The 25,085-nt window shown below is 38.6% G+C and overlaps 2 protein-coding genes across 2 annotated transcripts in view; both read right to left on the bottom strand.

Annotated features, from left to right (window-relative positions):
* Nucleotides 1-346: 346 nt before the first annotated feature.
* LOC112804311 (MA3 DOMAIN-CONTAINING TRANSLATION REGULATORY FACTOR 1) lies at nucleotides 347-4,969 on the bottom strand. Its single transcript, XM_025847543.3, has 3 exons — nucleotides 3,883-4,969; nucleotides 2,740-2,834; nucleotides 347-2,495 (listed from the first exon to the last, which is right to left on the bottom strand). The coding sequence occupies exons 1-3, from the start codon at nucleotides 4,109-4,111 to the stop codon at nucleotides 702-704; spliced, it is 2,118 nt and encodes a 705-aa protein (XP_025703328.1). The 5' UTR covers nucleotides 4,112-4,969; the 3' UTR covers nucleotides 347-701.
* A 2,134-nt stretch (nucleotides 4,970-7,103) lies between these two features.
* LOC112727198 (uncharacterized) overlaps nucleotides 7,104-25,085 on the bottom strand; it is a 29,477-nt gene continuing 11,495 nt past the window's right edge. Inside the window, exons 2-6 of the mRNA XM_025776901.1 lie at nucleotides 8,135-8,293; nucleotides 7,742-7,810; nucleotides 7,552-7,650; nucleotides 7,283-7,426; nucleotides 7,104-7,235 (exon numbers count right to left, since the gene is read on the bottom strand). Coding sequence (XP_025632686.1) covers nucleotides 7,104-7,235; nucleotides 7,283-7,426; nucleotides 7,552-7,650; nucleotides 7,742-7,810; nucleotides 8,135-8,293 — 603 coding nt within the window. The remainder of the gene's footprint in view (nucleotides 7,236-7,282; nucleotides 7,427-7,551; nucleotides 7,651-7,741; nucleotides 7,811-8,134; nucleotides 8,294-25,085) is intronic.

Genomic DNA, 25,085 nt, shown 5'->3' with positions numbered 1-25,085 from the left:
TACTATTTTTTGTCCTTTAAGATGCTTACCGACCCTACCGGACCCTAGATTCGATCAAATCACACTAAAATAGCTTTCAAAGTGTGTAGACCCCTAATTCGTAGCTTCGAACAACAATAACATTTTTCTCGATACCAGAAGTATAAGCGATATAACTCCACGATGGAAGGAACTGCACTCTAGGAACAGATAGGAAAGGCGTCTGAATTTAGGCTTGGTAGCCACCTTTCGCCGTGTTATGCTACTCGGGCCAACAGACTCTTCTAAAATATAACGCCACGATTTTTCATGCTCTTTTGCTGCATAATCAATAACCAGTTAACCTCAGAACCGAGAACAAGATAAGTGACGATGGCATAAATTAATGATTCAACATAACGGGAAAAAGTGAATCGATGCTGAAAAATAGTACAATATATGCCCTGCCCTTCTAAAATACCTCATTGATGCAACATCGTCCTAAAAAGATGTCAATGTAATGGGAACAACTTTATACAACGCGACGGAGATAACAAGAATCTCTATCGGTGAGTTGATGCTTCAAAGAAAAGGGTAAGTTTAAAAAGAACAGAGAAAAAGGGACATTTTTAGAAGTAAAACGATCCCAAGATTTTATCCACACATTTCAGTCGGGAGCTAAAAGAACATCAACATGCATGAGACTGAAAGCCATCTCTTTAGACCTCTGTTGCACAGGCTCTCTAAACCTCTGTGGCACAGGAATCAAATGACGGTAGAAGCCAACCCTTGGTCTGGGCATGCTGCACATAGAACCCAAACTTCTCCTTTGCATTTGGAATGTCCAGAGCAAGATCATCAAGACTGTCCTTGATCCGGGTGAACCCTTTCGTCATCTGATTGATGGTGATCAAACCCTCACTGAATCCCTCCTGCAGCAGATCAAGCATCCTATCATTCTTCTTCTCCATGGCCATGACCAAAGCTTTCTTAACTACCTCATGGTTGAAGAAGGGCATTCCAAGGTCCCGGATACACTGGCAAGCTTCGCTCACAACCCCGCCGCTTTCATACTCCTCCAAGAGTTTCATGATCTTGTCCTTGGCATCCTCAACTGCCCATCCGGTCCCACCACCCCAACATCTCAACAGCCTCTCACCAGCATGACGAGCTGCTATGAGTGTGCGTGCCATTCGCACCGTCTCGGTCCCACTGCACTTTGGGGGTAACCTAATGGCGATTTCTTCCAAATTCAGAGGGGCCAATACATCATCTATCACAGCCCGAGCCAAGAACAGAGCAAGTTCATTTGAAGCATCCAATATATCTAGTGCCGTATCTTCTGCACTTTCAAGAAGCATGACAAAACCATTAACTATATCCTCTGTTGAGAAAATTTCTATATGTAGAGCAGATAGCAGTACAGATGCCATTTCCTTTTCTCTGTTCTTTCTATCCATGGCAAGAGTTATTAGCTTCTTCAAAAATATTGCGTTATACTCGGGTGCACCAAGATCTTCAAGACTCCGAATCAGTTCAGGAATATCATCAGACAGAAAATACTCGTGAATTATGGTTACAGCTTCCTTTTTGTACTTCCGCATCTTCTCATCTTCAACTTGAATTTCTCCATTGTCACCATTAGGATTCACAAATGATGCATCAAGCCACCCTTCAGATATTGCCTTGGGAACAAATGACAGAAACAAGGCTTTAGCTGATGGAATATCAAGAGCAAGATCATCTAGGCCTTCTGCCAATCGAGAAAATCCTTTGACCATTTGACTGGAACTAATGAGTCCTTCTTCTGCTGCTTCTTTTAGTAGTTTCAACATCAGTGGTTCTGCTGAACGGTTCTCCATGGCAAGTACTAGAGCCCTCTTCACAACCTCATGATGGAAGAATGAAACCCCTAACTCACGTATGCACCTACAGGCTTCAAATGTGTCACCACTCTCCACATATTCCCTTAACAAATCGGCAATCTTCTTCTTCACTTCTTCAACGGTGATGTGAGTGCTACCACCCCATCGCCTCTCCACAAGTTCCGCATGGTGGGGAGCAGAGAGATAACTCTTCTCAGCAGTCTGGACTACCAGAGCACCCTTGGAAGGCTCTGGAAGAGCCTTCCTTGCCCTAGCTAGGAAAGCTGGAGGAAGAATGTCATCAACAACAGCCCGTGCCAGGAATAAAGCAAGGATATCAACTGCATCCAGTATGTCCACAGCAAGATCATCGGCAGATTCAATAAGCATAAAAAATCCATCCCTGATCTGTGCAGGGCTGATGACATCAGCATACAATGCTGAGAGCAGAACAGACGCCATTTCTTTCTCCTTATCATGCCTGTCCATGGCCACCGACACAAGGCGCTTGATAAAATATGGATAATATTCACTAGATCCAAGTTCTTTGAGGTCAGACGCAGCCACATCCACATCCCCAGTACTGAAATATTCCTCTATGATAGATACCACGGCTTTCTTGAAATCATCCAAGGGGTCCATCACTGTAGATCCAACTAACTGATAGGGTTCCTAAAAATAGCAAGAGTATACAAAACCAGGTATATGTTATCATGTGCTTGTTGCCACAATCAAATATACAATGAAAAATAAACAGTCAACAGGTACAGTTTACAACTAATTAAATGAAAACACAAAGAAATCCCAACCTACTACCAGGGCTATAAGATCTCGTCAAAAAGTTTCTATGTTGATGATATTATCATACAATAAATTATATTAGGAACTACCAACAAAAACCAGAAAGGTAGTTTACCTCGCCACTGTCATAATTTGGATCATTACGATCTAGGTGAGCTTCACCTTCAGTATCAAGCAATTTCCCCCAAGTACCCTTACCACCAGCACCATCTGCATCAACAAGATGAAGAATATCAAATAACTAAACAAAGACAACAACAAATTACAATTAATTCTACTATTCATGTTGTTATACCGCAAGCAAGGGAAGCTCCACACCACTAATTAACATCGTCATGACTGTCAAGCCAACATATAAAACTAAGCTATCAGTCTGAAGCACTTGACAGTAAAGTCGATATATATATATATAAAATACATGGGGTGCAACCAAATCAGGTTTCTACAATCTATGAAGTAAAAAGATGATCAAATCAGGTAGTTACCAACTATGCTACGTGTACACTAAAATTCGCCACCAAAGTCAGCCAAGAGTATAAAATAAATGTTGGAATACAAATACACATTAAAAATAAATTAAATTACATATGTATTTATACTCAAATATATTGGTGGCTGATTTTAGTATAGGAATAGCATTTTTGCTTCCAGACAACATTGCATTAATAGTTAAAATTTATTATGCACCAGAATACTTTTCCACTATAGAAAGTAACATGACCGACACATCAATCCCAAAATACGTAAACCTCCAGTCACCATGTACGCATCAAAAGACTTAACTAGTCAGAATAACATCTTTGTCTATCAGATTCATACGGATTATGATTGCTAATACACAAGAACTGGATCATAATAACTAATAACCTTAAAGCAATACAAACATAAAGCCAAAAAAAATTCCACAAATTTTACAGCTAGAACTAGCCGACAAATTTTAAAAGTCACCACAGAACAAATCAAACAATAATCTGCTTTCAATAAGCAACAATTAAAAACTAATTTTCAGTTAATAACCCTAATCTGTTCACCAATAAGTTATGGTGTACCATATATACCCTCTCAGATATATTTCTTCCAACAGTTCTTCAAGATACTAATCAAACAGTCTAATAATAGAAAATTGTGTAGTTCGCTAATCACAAAATAGATGATAAACAAGGAAAAAAATGCACAGCCTGCAGTATATACGCATAGAGCATACAATTCTTAAATTAAAAATAATAATTACAAAATATCTGATGAACACGGTGCTCACCTTTCTTCACTCTCACTAACTTCCCGGAGTGAGACCGACGAACGTGTCTCACAGCAATCCCAGCGGTTTGAGCCTTTCCGCCGCCAGCAGGAGCCTTAACATGATGATGCTCAGATGAAAGCAGCGACGATGGCGATTTCGGCGACGACGACAGATTTTCTGCGTTCTGACTAGCGATCTTGAGAATCTCCCTCTGTCCATCCGTAAGAAACCCCTCGCCAGATGCCATTTCACTGATAAAACCCTCAAAATCTTAATAAAAACAAATCTCCCCGAAGAGGAAACTACTCACAGAAATGGCGAATCGAGAACCGGTACTCTTCTGTGCTTGGCCCGGATCTCGAGCCAACACAGGAAGAAAACCAACCGGATTCTCCAATCGGAAAACTCTGCGGCGGCGGTGATAGTAAAAGAGAAAAAACCGCGAAACGATAAGATCCAACGAAACGAGATTTTGAGTAGAAAGCCGAAGCGAATATGGAGTAAGAGCAGAGATAATCGGAGAGAGTAAGTGAGAGTGTGTGTGTGTCTGAAATCGGTGGAAAGTGGAGAGGAAATGGATGAGAACGAAAGAGAAGAAGGGGGTTTATATATGGAGGCTACGGTTACGTGTACACGTCACCAATTTGGGGGCAAGGTTTTTGGGTTGGGTTTGGGCCGATTCTGTTTTCGTTATCGTTTTATTTGTGTACACGTGGCGCTGCAGTTAAAGGAGGAGGGAGATGGCTGAAGAATAAAGACAGGGTTTTAAGTTTTTAGTCATGTGCGCACCCCTCTGCTTGCCGTGAGATTCCCGCATTAACCCTAATTCTCGCTCATAACTTTAGCGGTTTAGCCATTTAGGACCATCACCATTTGCCACCATTGCTGAAGATACAAGTGAAACTTTGTTTTCAACATTTCAAGTCTCTCTTCTTTTTAAAAAATAGATGACTGTATAGATAGATAGATAGATATAGAGGATTGGATAAGAAGGAGCTAGTCAGTCTCTCTATCAAGGAAAACTTGTTATTTCTAAGATGTTTTTTTTCTTTATTCCTTTTTTTTCCTCCTGTTGTAATGGCAACAGTTGTATTGTGATAAGGATGAACGCTTGTTTCCATAAAGAATAATATGTATGATCAGATGCTTAACTATTTTTATTAATTGTTTTTTAAGGGAAAAAAATAAAGAAATGCATATGATATGAAAGTAATTTTCTTGATTTAATGAAAAAGAAAATTTAAGTATCTCGAAAATAAAATGTTGCTAAGAAGGAAAAAGGGGTTTAAAAGATGTATAAAAACATTTTTTTATATAATAATAATAATAATAATAATAATAATAATAATAATAATAATAATAATAAAAAATTAAGATTAATCAAAAAAGTAAATATATTCCTTTTCTTTTGTTTGCACTCTCCTATATAAAATATAATGTAGTAACGATATTATTATTTTTATTTTTGATAATATCTGATTTATTAGTTATAGCACGGCCTAATTATATCTATAAATTCGAATCCAACTGAAATAATAAAGGTGACTTATCTTTAATTAGAGAGAATCTTCAACAACTCACTCACAAACAGATTAAGGTTGGTTACTGAAAGATGGGAAAAATATCTCAACCACTTTGAAGAGTAACACTCTATAAATACAAAACTCTAACTATGTAAAAGGTATGCTATTCACTTTAAATAACATTATATTCATGTTCTCCTCTTACTAATTTGAGCGTCGAAGTGCCTTTGCAGGTGTCCGCAGCCGCCGTTTCCCTTGAAACCGACGTATACCTCTTTCACTTCAAGCGAAGGAGAGCCCAATCCCTAAAAAGGACAAGTTATACACCATCCGAGGCTTACCACGTAAAAACATTTAGCGCCTATTGTGGGGTCGAGTTTACTTAACCCCACCATTATCTCTTATGCTTGTTTTTTACCATCTTTTGCAGGTTATAATCAATGGTAGAAAAACAAAACAATCCACCTCCCCCACTTTCTATTAAGGCCGAACTACTGGTTATCAATGAGTCATTGCGAGCAGAAGTTCAGCAGATGGCCAAACTATTAAACTAGAAATGGAATGACCGAAGCAATGAAGATGAACAAAAGAATCCAAACAATAGCAACGATGATGACAATCACACCTCAAAAACCAAGAACGTGGTGGTAGTCACTCTGAAGTAGCTAGCTTTGTCTCGACTTTTAGAAACTGGCCGACCTCTTCATCAACAATCTTGCAGCATCCAAAATCTATGTCGACTATAAGAAATTATCAGAATAGCAATTAATTTAGTGACCAATTTGGGTGTTCGCTAAAACCATGGTCACTAATCAGAAAATAGCGACCAACTTCAGTCCCTAAACTTTAGCGATCGATTTTTTAGTAAGGCCACCAAACCTTCACCAAAGAGTATCGGTCGCTAACAAAATCAGTTGCTAAATTATGACCAAATCTTCCGTCGCTAAATCGGTTTCTGACTAAATCAGTCGCTAAATGGTGACCAACTTTTCGGTCGCTAATTTGCGACTAGTTTTTCGGTCTCTAATTCAGTTACTAAGTATGGACTAATATTTTAGCAACCAACATTTCAGTCGGTAAATCGGTCGCTAATTAACAACCAAGTATTTTAGTGACGAAATTTCCATGGCTGGTCCTAATTTTTTAATTATCAATTCTTTTACTAAATTTTTACATCTCTAGGCCATTAAATATTAAAAACCCATCAACATAAAACCTGCACTTTAACATATAAAAGTAAACAACACTTAAACAATACTTCTTTATTATTATTATTATTGTTGTTGTTATAAGAAAAAAGTGAATTAGTAAGCAATGCCTATTAATATAGTAGTTCTTATAAAGAACAAAACAATTAGCTATAATTAGAGATAAAATTCCTCAATCATATTCATAACAATAACAATTATGGTGACGCCAGCACGCAACAATTTTATAATGTTTGCAGCATGCTGCAAATATATGGTTACAAATGAAGGTTGAAAAAAAGAAAAGGTGCTCTTAATATTCACATTTGAGACTAAATATTCTTCTGCAACACTCTCTATAGCTTCATTAGCTCTCCAAAGCTGTCAAAGTTAGTCTTACTTTTATGTTTTATCCATTATTTCACCACAAGCTATGAGCATTATAACTGCATTGGGGAGAGGAACTTTCTTCCATATTATAAAGTTTATCTGCTCATTTCTTTCTTTAGCTTATAAGGAGGAATAAAAGTCAATTCCTCAAATTTGATATAATTATTTTGCTCTTCTCAGCCAATGAAATGAAAGCCATAACAAGCTCCTCCTTAATCATGAATAGAACAAAAGCTGCAAAAACACTCTGTACTATCATGAATAGAACAGACTTGCATAGTTGTCCAACATGCAAGAGTCAAAGGTATGAAACTCTACTTCCTTGAATGAATGCAAAACAACATCCATACTCATGATCGCTTCATATATATATATATATATATATGGTTTTACCTTGACAACCAGTAAGAGACATGTTGAAATGGTTGATGCAAGTTTTGCTAATGCTCCCAGGAGAAAGACCTTGAGAGATGATTGTATGTGTTTAGAAATTAGGAAGAGTTAAATTGAATTTCAACAAATATGACACAAATCAATGTAATTTTCCATCAAACAAATTAAAAGGGGCATCTAACTGTGCTCTATACCTCCAATGCAGTTACACCACCCTGCTTCTTAGCCGATCGCGCCTTTAGACGCTTTAATGAGCTCTCATAAATCATAAACTGTATTGATGGATTGCAGACCTGTAATTCAGATTCCCACTCTTAAAAAGATTATGTATCTAAATCTTCTTCATGAACTTAACATATCAATGTAACAGATGATAAGGCTTACCATAATAAGTGCAGGAATGACACCCTTCCAAAATCCAACAATACCAGCTTCACTATACACTTCATTAGCCTTTCATCCAAAACAAAATCAGCATTATCAAAAGAGAAAACATCTCATGTGACCAGAAATATGACAACTCTAAAATAGCATACACTTTTCTTTCAATACGACAAATCTAAAATTAAGTATTAAAGATCATGATTGTAGGTGCAGGTGGTATAAAGTCAGTTTCTTAATAAAAAAGGACAATAGGGCCTGAATCATTTAAATAATAAACCCATCCAACTGACACAGATGGTTCTAATTCATCAGAAATAGTTATGATTTAACTTTGATGTTTCAAGCAAACAAGTAATCGAAAGAAGAATGTACAAGAAGAATCCAGAGACTAACTGCATGTATAGTTTCATATGGCCGAAGTTTTTTAGAATCAAGTTTAGCCAATTTCTCTCTTAATATTGAGCCTGCTAAGCTGCTTTCAGAAGCTGCCCTCTTCAAGGCCTCTTTCTTTTCCTCCATGATTTTTCTTTCAGCTTGAGAATCAACCTCTTTCTTTCAGAAGCAACCTCGCAACCTCGCCGCCTCTGCCTCGTCGCCTCCGCCTCGTCGCCTCTGCCTCGCCGCCTCTGCCTTGCCGTCTCCACCTTGCCGTTCTGCTTTCGTGCTTTCTGTTTTCTATTTTTACTTCTTGGTTTGGTGTTGTTTGGTGTGTTGCTGTTGTTTGGTGTTCTTGGTGGTGGTGGTGGTGGTGATGGTGTTGGTGTTGGTGGTGGTCTTGCTTTCTTTTTCTGCTTCTTGGTTTGGTGTGGTTTGGTGTTGTTTGGTGTTGTTGCTGTTGTTTGTGTGTTCTTGGTGGTGGTGGTGGTGTTGCTGGTTGTGGTGGTGCTGCTGGTTGTGGTGGTGGTGTTGGTGTTGGTGGTGGTGGTGGTGGTGGTGGAGGAGGTAATTGTGCTGGTAGTTGTGAGGGTAGTTTTGCCAAAAAAAAATTAAAATGACGATTTTAATACGAAAAAACGTTAAGTATGATTCTAAATCGGAAATTACGTTGGGGACGGTTTCGATTCCGACCCTCAGCATGAGGGACCAAAACAATACCTATCCCCCTTGTAAACAAATTGAAAAAATCAACTAGTAAAGAAATTGATGAAGACGACGACGATGGCACCGAGATCTCCGGAAACGACGGCGACGGTGCTGCAAACTCAGAAGCCGACTATGACGGTTCTGCGAGTTTAGAAGCCGATGATGACGGCTGCGAGTTCAGAAGACGACGGCGGCGCTGCGAGCTCAGACGACGACGCCGACGCTCCGAACTCAGAAGACGACAATGGTGCTAACTAAGAAGACGACAATGCAAATGGAGCTGCGAACTTAGAAGATAACGACGTCGTGAATGGAGAGGGTGTTGTGTTGTGCGGTGCTTCCGGCTGTGGTCACATCCGTGAGAAGGTGAGATTGGTGATTAGTAAGGATGAGTTAGGGTTACTGAGGGGTAGAGTAATTCAGTAAGTATTTTAAATTGGCAACCGATTTAGCAATCGATTAGTGATAACGTTATTATAAAGTCGTTGCTAAGTTAAAAAATAGCAACCAATTTAGTGGCCAATCATTTTAAACAAGTATTTATAGTTGGTTGCTAAATCGGTCGCTATCTTAACTATTAGCAACCAATTTAGCGACCACCAGCTTAGCGACCGAGTTAGCGACCAACTTTTTTTAGCTTATTTCTTTATTGGTTGCAAAATTAGTCGCTAAGTTAAAAAATAGCGACCGATTTTGTGACAACAATTCCAAGCATTACTTCCTCATTTCGGTTGCTAATTTGGTCACTAAGTTAAAAAATAATGACTGATTTTAGCAACTATGTTTATGCTGCTCGTATAAAAATCTTATCGGTCGCTAAATCAGTCGCTATTAGTGACCAATTTCTTCTGTCCCTAAAATCGGTCGCTGATTGTAATTTAGTGACCAAAACTTTTTTGGTCCTTGAAATGCCATATCATTCGCTAAATTAGTGGCTATTAGCAACCAATTTTTTCGGTCACTAAAATCGGTCGCTATTCTGAAACTTTCTTCTAGTGGTCCATGATTCCGAATTTAATGTTACCCCATACTTTCTTTTTCTGCTTATTATTCCTCTTTTGTAAAATCTTGATCATAGTTGGTGAGTAAACTTCACCTCCTCCTCCTCTAAAACTCAGGCCGAGTTATTAGCTATGAACATTGCGCTACAAGTCGAGATCCAAAGGATGGCCAACATATTAGCTCAGAATGGTGATATATAAATTATTTTTGTAATCTACGTATTCTGAAAACACTTGCTACTCAACCTTATTTCATTCATGCTATCCTGTTTGTGCTTTTTCTTCATTTTCTCTTGGAATAAGAGGGTTTAGCTTTTAGTCTAACTGATGAATTCAAAATACATGTTTAGAATGCTTAATGCAAAAAGGAAAATTCAAATCAACTTTGAAGAAAAATGAAAGGCGAATAGCCTCAACATTTCACATTAATACGTTATTTTTACCACAGTAAAATAATGTGTATGCATAATCTAGCTTGCTCCTGTCAATCTTTTATTTCAAATTTCAATAAATCATATCTTCTTGTAAGGTAGACATTCTTTAAATGTGTCTGGTGTATTGCTTCTACTATACACTTCTGTGTCAAGTCTTCTATCCAGGATAATATCACAGTTATAACAGTACATGCTGACAAGAGGATAGCTACACAGTGCTATAGCGCGCACCTTAAGACAAATCCACCTCAATAATAATACTGCCATGCAGACTATAGCTCGAAAAGTTTGAACCTCTTAGCAGAGCTCAACTTCAAATTAGATACATAAGACTGACCTATACAGTGGATGAGAACATACGAGATACATCACATGAACTAAGACAATAGCTATAGCATGGAACTACAATACAACATTCAAAGATCATTAGATGAGAGGTATACATTTTGCGATAGTATCCTAACGAGTAAATGGAATATCATTTCTTTAAGGGTATATCTCAACTAAATTCACAAATCGAGACACAGTGATGTGCACTTTTTCATTAATAAAATATCTTTATTCTTTTACATTCAATTTTTTTCTATTAAGTTTCATTTATCACTCTCCAATTGATTTATAAATATCCAATACATGATCAAATCGAATAAGTCGTTTTGTAACAACTATTCAAACCACACATTCATCAAAAATCAAAACCGAACTATACTTTGGTTTTCAAACGCACAAGATGCTAAGCTATCTATCATGTTCCATTATCACTAATAGCTGAACCCTATAAGTCAGAATCATTTCAAACAAACCGAAAGCTATAAGTTGGAATCATTTTAATAAATCGACAATTATAAGTCGAAATCACCCCTAACAGATTAGCATTTATAAGTCGGAATCACTTCCAACAAACCGAAAACTATACGTCGTAGTCACTTCTAACAAACCGGCAACTATAAGTTGGAATCAATCCAAACAAGCCGATACCTGTAAGTTAGAATCACTCCATACAAATCGGCATTTATAAGTCAGAATCACTTCCAACAAACCGGTAACTATAAGTCGAAATCAATCCAAACAAGTCGACACCTATAAGTCAGAATCACTCCATACAAATTTGTATTCATAAGTTGTAATCAATCCAAACAGGTCGATACCTATAAGTCAAAATCACTCCAAATAAATCGGCATTTATAATTCGGAATTAGTCAAAGAAAGCCGACACATATAAGTCGGAGTCAATCTAACAAATAATCAACTATGAGCTCGTCCAAAAATATACTGGCAACACCTTTCCTAATGACAAGCTTGACCAACTTTATTTTTAAGAGCATCAAATTGATCTTTGGGACTAATCCTCATATCTCCGAATTATAACATAAGCCGCAACGATTGAAAGGAAAAGACATTTATTACATATCCAATATTTACTATTTTACTTTATCATTCCTATTTTATTTTTATTCTAACAATTACTCTATAACGTTTTATTTTTAAACAGTATTTTTCTGAATCTTACACCTTCAGATTGGGGGCTCATTCTCACATCCCTATTATATGATAATTTTCAATTTTCTTTTACTTTATTTACCCCGAGCCTTTTTTCTATAACACGGTTATCATTTTTCAATTACAACAAATTGAGTTTGGGGGCTACTACTATTGCCACGATTCTGATTTATAGCTCGGAAGTTCAACCTATCTTATTGAAAAATATCACAGGTCAACTTTGGGGGCTATGATCTGTTAGCTATAGCCCGAACCAATTACACTTATAAATAAGAATCTAAGTGAAATAATAAACGTGACTTATCTTCAGTTAGAAAAAATCTTGACATCAACAACCACTCAGAAATAGACTAAGGTTGGCTACCGAAAGATTTGAAAATATCTCAACCACTCTGAAGAGTAACACTCTACAAATACAAAATCCTAACTATATAAAAGGTACGCTATTCACTTTGAATAACATTATATTTATTTTTTAATCTTACTAATTTGAGCGTCGAAGTGCCTTTGCAGGTGTCTACCGCTGTTTCTCTTGAAGCCGACGTATACCTCTTCTACTTCAGGCAAAGAAGAGCCCAATCCTTGAACAGGACGAGTTATATACCATCCGAGACTTACCACGCAGGAACAATATCATTTTACAAAGGAGTTTTAAAAATTGTATATTTGCATGAATCTATAAATGAAATAATGACATTATCAAAATAAAAGTTGCAATATTGATTCTCAAAATCTACTTCTTATCAACTTATTCCATCTAATTAGTCCTTATCTATTTACTTAATAAACACTAGATCAAACCTTTTTAATAGTAGTAAAAGAATTATTTGATTATTTTCAAAATCTTTTTTATCTATTTAAATTAGACATATTTAAAAGTTTTCTAACCTAAGTAAAAAATTAATAACCCAAGGTAGCACAATTCATCATTTGATGCCTACATTTCCCTTTCAAGAGATCATGGTTGGAGAAAAGGCCCGTATCAACACTTTATCCGACTAGGACCCAAAAATTAGGCAGCACGACCCAAATTAGTTCTTATCTCGAATTTTTCGACCCACCATCTGACCCAATGTGGAGAACACGTTAAGAGTTTCTGACTCATGAGAGGATCTTGCATGACAAACAGAGCTTTACCTCTCATTACATAATTTGCTAATAGAAACCCTGCATGAGGGTTAACAATATCTAGTTTTCTTTTAAACACCTACCTTAGGTAACTTTTCAATCCAAGTTACGCATACTCTATATATCGATAGACTTTGATAATAGAGTTCCTTGCAAGTACCGTTGAGCTTTGGATGACTTTAGACGCATTTACCCTTATCCACCCAAGGTAACACCTCATAATAAGAAGTATTTAAGCCAATCAACCTTAGTTTAGTTGAATTAGCTATATATTTCTTAAAGCTTCTATGGGAAGTTCACTTGTTAAGTTGGAATCATTAGTTTGTGGTTTCTTATCAATCGATTTAGGTGAACTGATTAACTTTACTGAAATACATGCATTGATTTATTTATACGCATACCTTTTGTTCCAAGGATTACCTGAAATGTTGATTTGGGTCTGAACGTGAGGTCCAGATCCCTTTGTAGGGCACGTCTGACAGTTGATGACGAGGAGCCGCCTGTCCGAGTTCCTCATGAGGAGGTGGGAGGTAGTACCTGCAAGAGACTCCGATGCTTAAGTTAGCAAGGGCTTTAGACAGGTTTTTAGTAGATTAGAACGTGAGTTATACATGGGGGTTGCCAGTGTATTTATAGTAGAGTTTGATGACCTCCTTGGTGGCGGTAGTTCCTTCTTATCTTATCTTGGGAGTTTGTTGGAGTCTATCTTTTGGAGGAGATAGAGATTTAGTCACAGCTTCTAGAAGTAGTGACTTGCCACGTTGGATAAGTGGAGCTGGGCTCTTGGGTCGGTGTCCAACCTCTTCAAAGAGGTCGGGTAGGGGATGAGAGGCCACCTTCTATGGTTAGTCCTTTCATCCTTATTGGGCCTGACTTTATGTTTCGGCTAGGGTATAAACAGTGCTCCTGCTTGAGTCATGAGCTTTTTAAAGGTCGGGCTCAAGCATCTCGAGGCTCCTGCTTGGAAGTCGGGTGCCCCGCCTTTCCGAAAGTCGAGTACTCGACGTGTTTCAAAATTTTGAATGTTACCCTGATGTAGGGGAATCGTCGGTTTGGAATTTTCACAAAATAATTCTGTCGAAATATAGTTCCAAACTAACAATTTATCCACCAATCAAAATTTAAAAAGGTTGTCACAATACAAATCAAAATAACCGGAAGTATTAATCCCGGGTCGTTCTCCCTAGGAATTGTAATGTAGTGCTCTATTATTGCTATGAAGGGAAATTTAGGGTTGAGGTAGTGATTGACAAGAATTATAAATAACAAGAAACTAAATGACAATTAACAAACAAAGGGAAAGAAAACTCAAATGGTAAAAGGTCTTGGAAAGGGTTGATGCTTAAGGATCACCATCCTTGTTATTAACCATAATATGATAATTGCAAGGATCAATCCCATTTAGTCATCCTCTAACAATTGGAGGAAAGCCAAATGAGGTTCATCAATCCCAATCCATAAGTCCTAGCCACTCACTAATTGAATTAGTGAAGACTAGTGTCAATGGACACCAATTATCAATCACTTGGACATTGGTAACTCAAGGTCACCCAAGTTACCACCCCAAGTCAAGAACAGGAAAAATCTACACTAAGGCTAAAAGAAACATTTCATCAAACACCTAGAATGCAATAAAACTAACATCATAAAATGTAAGAATTAATGAAAGCCATAACTAACATTAGCAAGAAATTAATAATAACAACTAAAGTAAACATCAAAAGACATGAAAACAAAAAATTGCATTGAAAGGAAATTGAATTTGATAAGAGGGTTCATAAACTAAATTGGCAAAATAAAGAAATTAATAAGAGAAGTAGATAAACTAAAGTGATAGAACAAATAAAAGTAAAGGAAAGCTAAAATGAAGTAAGATTAAAATCTATATCTAAGAAGAAATTGAAATAAGAACCCTAAAACCTAGAGAGAGGAGAGAGCCTCTCTCTCTCTAGAATTCTACATCTATCTAAAACTAAAACTCATCTAATGTGTGTTGTGTGTCCCATCCTCCTTCACTCCCAGCCTCTAATCTGCAGATTGAACTCAAAACTGGGCCAGAAATGAGCTCTAAAATTGCCCTCAGCATTTTTCCTTTAGTGAGGCACGTGACGCTTGTCACGCGTACGCGTCATCTAACTTTGCACAAGGTCATGCATACGCATCGGTAGACGATGCTCCTGGTCATGCGCACGCGTCATCCACGCGTACGCGTCGGAACTAGCTTCTCAAATCTTTAGTTGTTTGCGTTCCTTCCACTTTTGCATGCTTTCTTTCTATCCTCTAAGTCATTTTTGCCCTATAACCCTAAAAAACACTTAACAAACATATCACAACATCGAATGGTAATAAGAGAGGATTAAAAATTAGCAATTTTAAGGCCTATGAAGCATGTTTTCATTCTTAAGAACAAATTAGGAAGGATTCACAAAACCATGCAATTTATATGAATAAGTGTGAAAATAGTTGACAAAATTCACTCAATTCAATCAAAAATAAACCATAAAATAGTGGTTTATCATACCCCCCTTTTTAATGAGGGGTTACGTCAGCGCATTTGTTTCCTTGCTTTGTGCGCATGTTTTAATAGAGGAGTTATTAGGCCCGGTACCCTTTGTTTATTATAAAAGTACTGTGGCCTTTCTTTTTTTTTTTGAAATTTGGTAGTTCTTTGAACACTTTTACATTTTGTTTTAGTTGTTTTCACAACGTTTAACAGTAGTGTTCAAAGTTATTCTCTTTATTTTCTAGAGAACTTTTCTGCCTTTGAATTGAAGCTAGGTCTTTCGTAGTCAACTTTTTTATTTGTCGGTTTTGTGACTTTAGGACGTTGAGTTTCCTTTATAGGTCGGACTTAAAGTAATCGGCCTTTATCAAGTTATTTTTACTACCCGCTTTTTAACCGATCTCATTAAGATCGCTTTATATGAGCTATTTATGTAACCTCTTACATTAACTTCGACCTCGTCGCTTCATCTTGCCAACCTTGTTTAGGTCAGAAAATGATTTTTTGCGGTTTGTCGGGCTTAAATTAATGCGTGCTCAAATAGGAAAGTTCTTAGGTTACATGCGTGTCAAGACCTCAAGAGCTCCCGCCCTTAGAGGTCGGACACTTTGTAGTAGCCTTTGCCTAGGACATCTACTATCTTTGTAAGATCCTTTCTAGTTTGTGGCAAGCTTCCCTTCTCCTGACCTTTGTACCCCGATGTCATTCCGGATCAGAATAAGGTCGTTGGTGCTAAAGCTCCTTTTGACCACCTTATGGTTATATCTTAGAGCCATCCTCTACTTTAGAGCTCCCCCCTAATTCGAGCTCTTTCTCAGACTTCTGGGAGGAGATCGAGCTCTTCTTTTTATGCTTGGGTGTTGGCTCTTTCATTGTAGAATACTACTCTATGTGATTCTTTGATAACTTCTATTGGAATCATGGCCTCCATTCCGTAAGCAAGTTAGAAGGGTGATTTCCCTATTGTGGAGTGTGAGGTAGTCCGATATGCCCACTAGACTTGTGGGAGCTCGTCAGCCCAAGCTCTCTTCGCGTTTTGTAGTCGGCTCTTTAACCCGGCTAGTATGACTTTGTTGGCTACTTCAACCTATCCATTGGCCTGGGGGTGTTCTACTGAAGTAAACTGGTGTTTGATCTTTAAGTCGGCCACCAAATTTCGGAAGGTGGAGTGAGTGAATTGGGTCCCGTTATCCATAGTGATGGAGTGGGAAACTCCGAACCTTGTGACAATATTCTTGTATAGGAATTTTCAACTTCTTTGGCCAGTGATGGTTGCTAAGAGTTCTGCCTCGATCCACTTAGTGAAGTAGTCAATCCCTACTATGAGGTATTTGATTTGCCGTAGAGCTTGTTGTAATGGCTCGAGTAAATCGAAACCCCATTTTGCAAATGGTTATGGTGAGGTTACGCTGATTAGCTCCTCGGGTAGAGCGACATGAAAGTTGGCATGTTTCTGACACGATGGGCACCTTTTGACAAACTCAGCTGCTTCTATCTGTAAGTTCGGGCAAAAAAAATTGGCCCGAATCACCTTTTTGGCTAGTGACCGAGCTCCTAGGTGGTTACCGCAGATGCCACTATGTACTTCCTCCAGAACTTCTTTTGTGTTAGAAGTCAGTACACACTTCAAAAGGGGTGTTAAGATCCCTCTTTTGTATAAAACACTGTTGACTAGTGTGTAGTTTTACGTCTCTTTGATAAGCCTTCTAGCTTCCTTTTCGTTCTCGGAAAGTATTTTAAATTTGAGGTAGTTGACTATGGGAGTCATCAATCCGAAGTTCTGGTTCGATATGGCTAACTCTTCTAGTTTCAAATTGTCCTCCTCTTTTGATATTGATGGTGTTTGTAAGGTCTCTTGGATAATACTCCTATTGTTTGCCCCTAGTTTGGTGCTGGTTAACTTTGAGAGAGTGTCAGCTCGGGCATTGAATTCTGGGTTATATGTCGGATGTCACTTTTTACAAAGTGTGCCAGTTGTTCTCGGGCTTCCTCTAAGTATTTCTTCATAGTGGGGTGATGAGCGGATAATTTGTACGCTTTTTGGCATTGTTTTTAGTATGTTTTTAGTATGATCTAGTTAGTTTTTAGTATATTTTTATTAGTTTTTAGTTAAAATTCACTTTTCTGGACTTTACTATGAGTTTGTGTGTTTTTCTGTGATTTCAGGTATTTTCTGGCTGAAATTGAGGGACCTGAGCAAAAATCTGATTCAGAGACTAAAAAGGACTGCAGATGCTGTTGGATTCTGACCTCTCTGCACTCGAAGCGGATTTTCTGGAGTTATAGAAGCCCAATTGGCGCGCTCTCAATGGCGTTGGAAAGTAGACATCCTGGGCTTTCCAGCAATATATGATAGTCCATACTTTGCCCAAGATTTGATGGCCCAAACCGGCGTTCAAAGTCACCCTCAGAATTTCCAGCGTTAAACGCCGGAACTGGCACAAGAATGGGAGTTAAACGCCCAAACTGGCACCAAAGCTGGCGTTTAACTCCAAGAAGAGTCTCTACACGAAAATGCTTCATTGCTCAGCCCAAGCACACACCAAGTGGGCCCGGAAGTGGATTTTTATGTCATTTACTCATCTCTGTAAACCTTAGGCTACTTGTATTTTCATCTTTGGACGTCTAATTCTTAGATCATATCTGGGTAGTTATATTTGTTCCGATGCTATCTTAGATCACTAGGAGGCTGGCCATTCGGCCATGCCTAGACCTTGTTCTTATGTATTTTCAACGGTGGAGTTTCTACACACCATAGATTAAGGTGTGGAGCTCTGCTGTACCTCGAGTATTAATGCAATTACTATTGTTCTTCTATTCAATTCCGCTTGTTCTTGTTCTAAGATATCACTTGTTCTTCAACTTGATGAATGTGATGATCCGTGACACTCATCATCATTCTCACCTATGAACGTGTGACTGACAACCACCTCCGTTCTACCTTCGATTGGGTGAATATCTCTTGGATTCCTGATACACGATGCATGGTTGATCGCCTGACAACCGAGTGCTCGCCTGACAACCGAGCCAGCCATTCCGTGAGATCAGAGTCTTCGTGGTATAGGCTAGAACTGATGACGGCATTCAAGAGAATCCGGAAGGTCTAACCTTGTCTGTGGTATTCTGAGTAGGATTCAATGACTGAATGACTGTGACGTGCTTCAAACTCCTGAGGGCGGGGCGTTAGTGACAGACGCAAAAGAATCACTGGATTCTATTCCGGCCTGATCGAGAACCGACAGATGGATAGCCGTGCCGTGACAGGGTGCGTTGAACATTTCCACTGAGAGGATGGGAGGTAGCCACTGACAACGGTGAAACCCTTGCTTAAGCTTGCCATGGAAAGGAGTAGGAAGGATTGGATGAAGACAGTAGGAAAGCAGAGAGACGGAAGGGACAAGCATCTTCATACTCTTATTTGAAATTCCTACCAATGAATTACATAAGTATCTCTATCTTTATCTTTATGTTTTATGCGTTTATCACCATACCCATTTGAGTTTGCCTGACTAAGATTTACAAGGTGACCATAGCTTGCTTCATACCAACAATCTCTGTGGGATCGACCCTTACTCGCGTAAGGTTTATTACTTGGACGACCCAGTACACTTGCTAGTTAGTTGTGCGAAGTTGTGTGATCACAATTTCGTCCACCAAGTTTTTGGCGCCGTTGCCGGGGATTGTTCGAGTATGGACAACTGACGGTTCATCTTGTTGCTTAGATTAGGTATTTTTTTCTTCAGAGTTCTTAAGAATGAATTCTAGAGTTTCATGATGATCTGTTGAAATCTGGCTGGCTGTGAAGCCATGTCTAATTTCATTGGACCGAGGTTTCAACTTATCATCACAAGAGCTTGTTGATTTCTATCAATCTTGCTATTGGAGCAGTGATCTGCTAAGGCTTGGCTGGCCTTTGGCCATGTCTAGTGTTTTGGACCGAAGCTTTCTTTGAAAGCTTGGCTGGCTGTGAAGCCATGTCTAATTCCTGGACCGGAGTCTTAGACTAAACATTGCATGATTCCTGAAATTCTCATTAAGAATTTTGATACCTTCATTTTCTTTTTCCACTTAATTTTCGAAAAAAAAAATTTAGAAAATCATAAAATCCAAAAATTTCTTGTTTGAGTCTAGAGTCTCATTTTAAGTTTGGTGTCAATTGCATGTTTCTGTTTTTCTTGCATTCATTCAGGTGTCTTAGTGATCTTCAAGATGTTCTTGATGATTTCATTACTCTGATCTTTAATTCCTCTTGACTTGAGTGTTTATGTGTCTCATATGCATTCTCATTAGTGTCAGTAGTATACAAACTGCTAAGTTTGGTGTCTTGCATGCATTATTATTTGATTTTAGTTGCATTTTGATTATTCCTCACTATTAAAAATCCAAAAATATTTTTAATTTGTGTCTTTTCAAGTCAATAATACAGAGAATTGAAGATTCAGAACATACAGCAGAGGAATTATACAGAAAGAGCTGGGCGTTCAAAACGCCCAGTGAAGAAGGACAGACTGGCGTTTAAACACCAGCCAGGGTGCCTGGTTGGGCGTTTAACGCCCAAAAGGGTAGAGTTTTGGGCGTTAAACGCCAAAATGTGCACCATTCTAGGCGTTTAACGCCAGGATGGCACAAGAGGGAAGATTTGTTTTCAATGCAAATTTTTTCAAGTTTTCAAAATCTTTTCAAAATCAAATCTTTTTCAAATCATATCTTTTCAATCAAATCTTTTTCAAATTCAATTTCTTTCTATTTTCAAAGATACTTGCTATCAATTAATGATTTGATTCAACATTTCAAGTATGTTGCCTTTTCTGTTGAGAAAGGTTTAATGTTTGAATCATATCTTTTCTTGATAGCCAAGTCATTAATTTTCAAAATCAAATTTTTTTTAAAATGTTTTTCAAATCATATCTTCTCAATCACATCTTTTTAAAACCAATCATATCTTCTTAACCACATCTTTTTCAAAATAACTTTCAATCAAATCTTTTTTATTTCTAATTTCAAATTCTTTTTCAAAAATCACTTGATTTCTTTCCCACTTTTATTTTCGAAAATCAATTAGTGTTTTTCAAAATGTTTTCAAAATCTTTTACTTGATTTTCGAAAATTACTTCCCCTCTTCTCACATCCTTCTATTTATGGACTAACACTATTCCTTAATGCACAATTCGAACTCCATCTTCTTTGATAAGTTCGAATTTTCTACTTCTGCCTTCTATTTTTCTTTTCCTCTGACACCTCAAAGAATCTCTATACTGTGACATAGAGGATTCCACATTTTCTTGTTCTCTTCTCTTTCTTATGAGCAGGAGCAAGGACAAAAGCATTCTTGTTGAGGCTGATCCTGAACCTGAAAGGACCTTGAAGCGAAAGCTAAGAGAAGCCAAGGCACAACTCTCTGTAGAGGACCTAACAGAAATCTTCAAAGAAGAAGAACCCATGGCAGCCGAAAACAACAACAATGCCAACAATGCAAGGAAGGTGCTGGGTGACTTTACTGCACCTACTCCCGACTTCTATGGGAGAAGCATCTCTATCCCTGCCATTGGAGCAAACAACTTTGAGCTTAAGCCTCAATTAGTTTCTCTAATGCAACAGAATTGCAAGTTCCATGGACTTCCATTGGAAGATCCTCATCAGTTTTTAGCTGAGTTCTTGCAAATCTGTGACACTGTCAAGACTAATGGGGTTGACCCTGAGGTCTACAGACTTATGCTATTCCCTTTTGCTGTAAGAGACAGAGCTAGAATATGGTTGGACTCACAACCTAAAGAAAGCCTGAACTCTTGGGAAAAGCTAGTCAATGCCTTCTTGGCAAAGTTCTTTCCACCTCAAAAATTGCGTAAGCTTAGAGTGAAAGTCCAAACCTTCAGACAGAAGGAAGGAGAATCCCTCTATGAAGCTTGGGAAAGATACAAACAATTAATCAGAAAGTGTCCCACTGATATGCTTTCTGAATGGAGCATCATTGGAATTTTCTATGATGGTCTCTCTAAACTATCCAAGATGTCTTTGGATAGCTCTTCTGGAGGATCTCTTCATCTGAAGAAGACGCCTACAGAAGCTCAAGAGCTGATTGAAATGGTTGCAAATAACCAATTCATGTACACTTCTGAAAGGAATTCTGTGAACAATGGGACCAATCAGAAGAAAGGAATTCTTGAGATTGACACTCTGAATGCCATACTGGCTCAAAATAAAATATTGACTCAACAAGTCAATATGATTTCTCAAAGTCTGTCTGGAATGCAAAATGCACCAAGCAGTACTAAGGAAGCTTCATCTGAAGAAGAAGCTTATGATCCTGAGAACCCTTCAATAGAAGAGGTGAATTACATGGGAGAACCCTATGGAAACACCTATAATCCTTCATGGAGAAATCATCCAAATCTCTCATGGAAGGATCAACAGAGACCTCAACAAGGTTTCAACAACAATAATGGTGGAAGAAACAGGTTTAGCAATAGCAAGCCTTTTCCATCATCTTCTCAGCAACAGACAGGGAGTTCTAAGCAGAATACCCCTGACTTAGCAACCATGGTCTCTGATCTAATCAAAACCACTCAAAGTTTCATGACTGAAACAAGGTCCTCCATTAGAAATTTGGAGGCACAAGTGGGTCAGCTGAGCAAGAAAATTACTGAACTCCCTCCTAGTACTCTTCCAAGCAATACAGAAAAAAATCCAAAAGGAGAGTGCAAAGCCATCAACATGGCCGAATTTGGAGAGGAGGAAGAGGCAGTGAAAGCCACTGAGGAAGACCTCAATGGACATCCACTGGCCTCCAATGAGTTCCCCAATGAGGAACCATGGGAATCTGAGGCTCAAAATGAGACCATAGAGGTTCCATTGGACTTACTTCTGCCATTCATGAGCTCTGATGAGTATTCTTCCTTTGAAGAGGATGAGTATGTCACTGAAGAGCAAGTTGCTAAATACCTTGGAGCAATCATGAAGCTAAATGACAAGTTATTTGGGAATGAGACTTGGGAAGATGAACCCCCTTTTCTCACCAAGGAACTGGATGACTTGTCTAGGCAGAAATTGCCTCAAAAGAGACAGGATCCTGGGAAGTTTTCAATACCTTGTACCATAGGCACCATGACCTTCAAGAAGGCCTTGTGTGACTTAGGGTCAAGTGTAAACCTCATGCCTCTCTCTGTAATGGAGAAGTTAGGGATCTTTGAGGTGCAAGCTGCAAAAATCTCACTAGAGATGGCAGACAATTCAAGAAAATAAGCCTATGGACTTGTAGAGGATGTTCTGGTAAAAGTTGAAGACCATTACATCCCTGCTGATTTCATAGTCCTAGGGACTGGGAAGTGCATGGATGAATCCATCATCCTTGGCAGACCCTTCCTAGCCACAGCAAGGGCTGTGATTGATGTTGATAGAGGAGAATTGATCATTCAAGTGAATGAAGAATCCTTTGTGTTTAAGGCTCAAGGATATCCCTCTGTCATCATGGAGAGGAAGCATGAAGAGCTTCTCTCAAAACAGAGCCACACAGAGCCCCCACAGTCAAACTCTAAGTTTGGTGTTGGGAGGTTCCAACATTGCTCTGAGTATTTCTGAGGCTCCATGAGAGCCCTCTGTCAAGCTACTGACATTAAAGAAGCACTTGTTGGGAGGCAACCCAATGTTATATTTTATCTATTTTCCTTTGTTATTTTATGTTCTTTTGTAGGTTGATGATCATGAGAAGTCACAAAATCAATTGAAAAAGCAAAAACAGAATAAAAAACAGAAAGAAAAACAGCACACTCTGGAGGAGAGCGTGCTGGCGTTTAAACGCCAGTAAGGCTAGCTGTTGGGCGTTTAACGCCCAGTCTGGCACCATTCTGGGCGTTTAACGCCAGAAAGGGGCACCAGACTGGCGTTAAACGCCAGAAAAGGGCAAGCATTCGGCGTTAAACGCCAGAAATGGGCACCAGCCCGGCGTTTAACGCCAGAATTGGCTCAAAACGCATTTTTGCTTGCCACTTGGTGCAGGGATGACTTTTCCTTGACACCTCAGGATTTGTGGACCCCACAGGATCCCCACCTATCCCACCACTCTCTCTCTTCTTCACCCATTCACCAATCACCTCAACACCTCTTCCCCAAAAACCCTTCACCTATCAAATCCCATCTTTCTCTTCACCACTCACATCCATCCTTCATAAAACCCCACCTACCTCACCCTTCAAATTCAAACCACTTTCCCTCCCAAACCCACCCATACATGACCGAACCATGAGCCCCCCCCCCACTCCTATATAAACCCATCTTCACTCCTTCATTTTCACACAACCAAACCACCACTTCTCCCCCTTTTTGGCCGAACCAAAAGCCATTCCCTTCTTCCTCATTTCTTCTTCTTCTACTCTTTTCTTTCTTCTTTTGCTCGAGGACGAGCAAACCTTTTAAGTTTGGTGAGGTAAAAGCATTGCTTTTTGTTTTTCCATAACCATTTATGGCATCCAAGGCCGGAGAAACCTCTAGAAAGAGGAAAGAGAAGGCAAAAGCTTCCACCTCCGACTCATGGGAGATGGAAAGATTCATCTCAAGGGTGCATCAAGACCACTTCTATGAAGTTGTGGCCTTGAAGAAGGAGATCCCCGAGATCCCTTTCAAACTCAAAAAGGGTCAACTTTGATCAAAGGTTGGACCAAGTCCTCATAAACATTTGTGAAGAGGGCGCTCAATGGAAGAGAAACTCAAGAGGGAAGCCGGTTCAACTGAGAAGGCATGACCTCAAGCCCATCACTAAGAAAAGGATGGAGCAAGCATGAGGAAATTCCTCCTCATAAAATTCCTGAGATGCCTCAAGGGATGCACTTTCCTCCACAAAACTATTGGGAGCAAATCAACACCTCCCTAGGAGAATTGAGTCCAACATGGGACAACTAAGGGTGGAGCACCAAGAACATTCCATCCTCCTCCATGAGATAAGAGAAGATCAAAGAACCATGAGAGAGGAACAACAAAGACAAGGAAGAGACATTGAGGAGCTCAAGCACTCCATAAGACCTTCAAGAGGAAGAACAAGCCGCCATCACTAAGGTGGACCCGTTCTTTAATTTCCTTGTTCTTTATTTTTCTGTTTTTCGAAAATTATGCTTATGTTTATCTATATTTGTGTCTTGTGATCATTAGTGTCTTAGTGTCTATGCCTTAAAGTTATGAATGTCCTATGAATCCATCATCTTTCTTAAATGAAAAATGTTCTTAATTGAAAAAGAAAAGAATTGCATGAATTTTGAATTTTATAACAGTTTAATTATTTTGATGTGGTGGCAATACTTTTGTTCTCTGAATGTATGCCTAAACAGTGCATATGTCTTTTGAATTTGTGGTTCATGAATGTTGGCTCTTGAAAGAATGATGAAAAAGGAGACATGTTACTGAGGATCTGAAAAATCATAAAAATGATTCTTGAAGCAAGAAAAAAGCAGTGAATACAAAAAAAAAATTTCGAAAAAAAAAGAGAAAAAGAAAAAGAAAGAAAAAGAAAGAAATAAAGTTGTGATCCAAGGCAAAAAGAGTGTGCTTAAGAACCCTGGACACCTCTAATTGGGGACTCTAGCAAAGCTGAGTCACAATCTGAAAGGGTTCACCCAATTATGTGTCTGTGGCATGTATGTATCCGATGGTAATACTGGAAGACAGAGTGCTTTGGGCCACGGCCAAGACTCAATAAGTAGCTGTGTTCA

This window comes from Arachis hypogaea, chromosome 1 (assembly GCF_003086295.3).
Source record: "Arachis hypogaea cultivar Tifrunner chromosome 1, arahy.Tifrunner.gnm2.J5K5, whole genome shotgun sequence".
NCBI classification, from domain to species: Eukaryota; Viridiplantae; Streptophyta; class Magnoliopsida; order Fabales; family Fabaceae; genus Arachis; species Arachis hypogaea.
This window is presented reverse-complemented; position numbering and strand designations above follow the sequence as displayed.